This window comes from Ananas comosus, linkage group 2 (assembly GCF_001540865.1).
Source record: "Ananas comosus cultivar F153 linkage group 2, ASM154086v1, whole genome shotgun sequence".
NCBI classification, from domain to species: Eukaryota; Viridiplantae; Streptophyta; class Magnoliopsida; order Poales; family Bromeliaceae; genus Ananas; species Ananas comosus.
The window spans coordinates 17,203,968-17,208,318 of NC_033622.1; the positions used below are offsets into that span (position 1 = coordinate 17,203,968).

Here is a 4,351-nt window from a genome sequence, read left to right on the forward strand (position 1 = left end):
GTTGCTTCAGCTTCTTTAGTTTTTTTTTTGTGTGGTTTGCTTTCGCTGGTAGAGGTTTTCTACTTTGGCTTTTTTTTTTGGGATTTTTCCCGAAATGGTTCTTTTGGCCTCGAATTTGCTGTTGCTTCTCGTGATCCTACTGGTGAGGCAATAATGCTTTGGCCAATACTCGGAACTAATCCTCTTTGCTAGGCTTGCCCCCGAATGTTGCTATTTTTACTAACTTTGGTCGCAATGGCATGGCATCGAATGGCCTCATGGCCCGGAAGTTGCTATTTTTACTAACTTTGGTCGCAATGGCACGGTAGTGGATGGCCTCATGGCAATCGGTGCAGCCTGCGGAAAAAAAAATCTTGGGCTCTTTGTTTTATTTTTTATTTTTTATCTTTATTTTTCTTTCACTGGCAGAGAATTTTTACTTAGTTTTCTCCTCTTTCTCCCCTTTCTTTTGCACCTAATTTCTTCTCCTTACATTTAGCTCTCTCAATGTCTCGCCCTAATTCTTAAAATTCTGTCTCGGGTTTTCTATGTTGTTGGTACAGGCATGGAGGTGGTTGCTGTTTCGTTTAAGCATTTGTTGCTCGAAATCACATAGAAATTTTCTCTGTCTGTTCCAAAATATGGCTTTATTGTGGACCCATCAGGGCAGTTGAATGCCTACGTCGATGTTGATGTTGAGCGTGGCGACGCTGTTATAGAAACCATACGTTCCTGGGGCTCTCCAGCGTATATTGTCGGCACATCCGAAGAGGATGCAGTCCTTAATTGTATCAACACTTTCTGGGAGGACCTTGGCTTCAATGTTCGTGATACTAATTTCGACGATCTTAAGGTTTACAGGGATTTGTACCAGCAATTATCTGACTGATATAATGCATTGGTCACGAAGCACAATACACTTAAGTGGGATTACAAGTTTTTGAAAGAATATTACAGTAAAGCTATAGATGAGAGGGATCGTTACTACGCCGAGCGTTCTGAGATTCATCAGAGCTTAGAGCGAGTTGTTGATATGATTGCTCACCCTGGCATGGTCATCAATGTCCCAGGTGAGGGAGCTGCGGAGGAGCCATCTGCTGCACAGGAACCCTCTACTGCTTTCGAATAGTTGGAGGACGTCTAAGCTATTCCTTTTTTGTTTTGTGGGGCTTGGGGCTTCCATCTGCTGTCTTCTTTTTTCAGTTTATTCCCATATCCTGTGCTCTCCCACTGCCTTAAAAAAACCACATCCTTTTGTTCCTGTTAGCTCCCGTGCCCTCAGATGTTTAGTGTCTGCATTACTCTTGCTTTTAACTTAAATGTGGTGCTCTTTTTCTTTCTTAGTCCTTTTGTTTTAAATGTGGAAATGCATTCAGAATGCAGATTGTAGAAACTATTTGGAATGCTCTAGAACACTAGAGATGAAAAAAAAGAACTTGGAAAAAAATTGGAAGAGCATAACTACTTCGGTTTTTTCCTTCACTACATTAGCTATTTCCTTCTCTAGGTTGATTGTTCCTACACTACACTAAGTGTTGATTATTTGGGTTGCAGTTATATTAATTTCCCTTCACAAAATTTACAGTTATATTACTTTCCCTTCATAAAATTTATTCGGATAATTTCTATGATACACTGATTTGCAGTTATATTACTTTCCCTTCATAAAATATATAGTGCACAAGTCCATAACTAATATTTTTTTCATACATTAAAATTACAGGTTTGCAGAAGATGGTGGCCAGGACGGTAGCAACAATGAATAAAACTTTTGGACTTTCTATATTATGCATTTTACTATGCACTTTGTTAATCCAGTGCAAATAATATATAGGCAGTTCTTTTGTTATATCTTCAGACTTGAATTAATCTTTAATATTAGAAATATTTATAGAGATATATATATATATATTTGTTGTTTATCATTTATTATTGTGTTTTAGTGTAAATCTTTCTACCCGCCGCAAAGCGCGGGTCCTTAACTAGTCCTACACAAGTACACAAATCCCATATATAGTACATCATCAGTTACGTTCCATGGAAGAAGTGCCTTTATAATAGTCACATCACATGACCTATTTAATCACATTTTTTTAGAAAATAAATTAAAAATAAAAATAAATCATGATAGGAGTGCAATTTGATTGGTTTAAAATACTATAACAAAAATATGCGGTTGCATTTTAGGCGTTTTCCTTTCCATGGCCCCCTTAGGTCCACCTATAATTGTCCGTCCAAATTATTTTAATCGTTTTCTCAAATCACTATATATTGTGCATCCTCCTATTTATCCAAAAAATTTACAAAAAAATAAAATTTTAACCAAATAATTTACAAAAAAAAAGTTTTTAACAAAATAAATTCATCTTTGTATTTTATTCGGAAATATCTATCATATACTATTTCAAATTTTAAATAGTTGCTACCTATAATAATTAAATAAATTTTTTTTATATATATATTGAATATTTTTCTATATCTTTTTAAATTATGACAAATCTAAAATTTAAATATATATTTTAAACTAAAAATATCAAAATTTTAATTCATATTTAATTTAAAATTTAAAATTTGATTTCGATCCACTTTATTTAAAATATGTTAATTGTTAATTCAAAATTTAATATCCAAAATTAAATTTAAACCCAAATTTTAATTTTAATGAAAAAATTAAATTTAAATTATAATATGAAATTTTAGCTTTGAATTTCAAATGGAATTAAAATTTAATATAGCAACTAAATATTAGTAGATAAACTTGAGATAATCTTCAAATATTTATTTTGAAAGAAAAGATATTAAATGATATAAAATATTTAATAAAAAAAAAGAGATTATCTATTAGAAAAAAAAATGAATAAAAATTTATTTAATTACGTTGTTTATTTTGCATAGAAAAAAATAAAAATCATTTTTTAAGTAAATAATAAGTTTGCCAATAAATTCAAATTCAAAATATGTATTTTATAAATATAGATATAAAAATGTCAATTCGTTTTCAGGTATAAGTCCACCCACCTCCCACTCCCAGCCACTAATTACTAGTTCGGTCGTCAGCGATGACCCAAACGCAGCTCTCCCCCACCCGGCCAGATTTCGTTAGTGACGACTTCGCCCGCGTCACCCTGCTCATCCCTCTTCCCGCTCGCTACATGCATGACTAGCTATATTATGCTAATTAATACCGCATCATCCCTATATATATATATATATATATATAGCTCTGTCCATCCCTTCCCTTATCTCCACGAGTCAAATTAATTAACAAGGAATCATATCATACATACGCGTGCGTGCGTGCGTGCGTGCGTGCATGGGCGCTTGCTTATCCTCTTCCTCCGGTACTGAAATTATCAGCGACGATCTGGTTGATCACTCGGCTACGGCCAAAGTAATCACCGTGGATGGGCATCTGCTGGAGTACTCCGCAGCCGTGAAGGCGTACGAGGTTCTGGGCCTCAGCCACCCCTTCTGCTTCCTCTGCAGCTCCGACGATTTGGACTGCGACGCACCCATCCCGCCTTTGGGTTCTCAGGATTCCCTCGAACGCGGCCAGCTGTACTTCATGCTCCCCGTCGAGAGCCTCCGGGGCCCGTTGAGGGGACGGGACATGGCGGCCCTTGCTGTTCGGGCCAGCTTGGTGTTGGCCAAGAAGAGATTGGCTCGCGAACCGGGGGTTGCTAGAGTCTTGCCGATCGGCGCGGCGGATGGCGGAGTGATAGAGGATGATGTGTTCGATGTGTTCGAAGGGAGCGATGGATTTCATGCAACCAGTGCTCAGCATTTGGAAAAGGAGAAGATGATCAGGAGGAAGGAGATGATGGGGAGGGAGAAATTCATGGGCTGGCCACATTCCAGAGCAAGGTTGGGTACCATCCGGGAACTTGCTGAATAAATTAACCGCCGGGATATATATACATGCAGTATCTTATTTTATTTTATTTTATCCTCCTTGTAGTTTTTCTAGATTTAAGGCCTCACCTTGATGCATGCTGAGACCTCTTCCTTTATTTATTTTGCTTTTTTTTTTCTTCTCTTTTTCTTTTTTGTTGAGAATTAAGACCTACGAATTTTTGTTCTGTTTCTTTTTCTTTTCTTTTTTTTGTTCCCTCTGTTTCGCTTCTTTTTTTTTTATTGCCTTTTTTGTGAATATAATTAAAAGAATTCCCGTGTTGTTCATAGTTTTATATAGAGGCTTCTTTCGATCGTCCGCTGAAAGTGGATTTTCCAACCGGTCAACACCGGCCTTCAAAGTTTAAAAGTACCAACTAGCTAGGTGCCTTAAACGTACTAATGAAGCTGTTGATGAAGAGATTTTAGTAATGTCCTACTTAGTTTTTTTAAAACGTGAAGTCCGCTTCGTATGCCACAT

General features: G+C 36.5%; 1 protein-coding gene across 1 annotated transcript; it reads left to right on the top strand.

Annotated features, from left to right (window-relative positions):
• On the top strand, positions 3,166-4,058 carry LOC109706648. The gene has a single exon (XM_020227593.1). It carries the CDS (start codon positions 3,293-3,295, stop codon positions 3,872-3,874), a length of 582 nt encoding a protein of 193 aa, XP_020083182.1. The 5' UTR covers positions 3,166-3,292; the 3' UTR covers positions 3,875-4,058.

Coding starts and splice junctions, on each gene's coding strand:
- LOC109706648 (XM_020227593.1), top strand. CDS start 3,293: ATGGGCGCTTGCTTATCCTCTTCCTCCGGTACTGAAATTATCAGCGAC.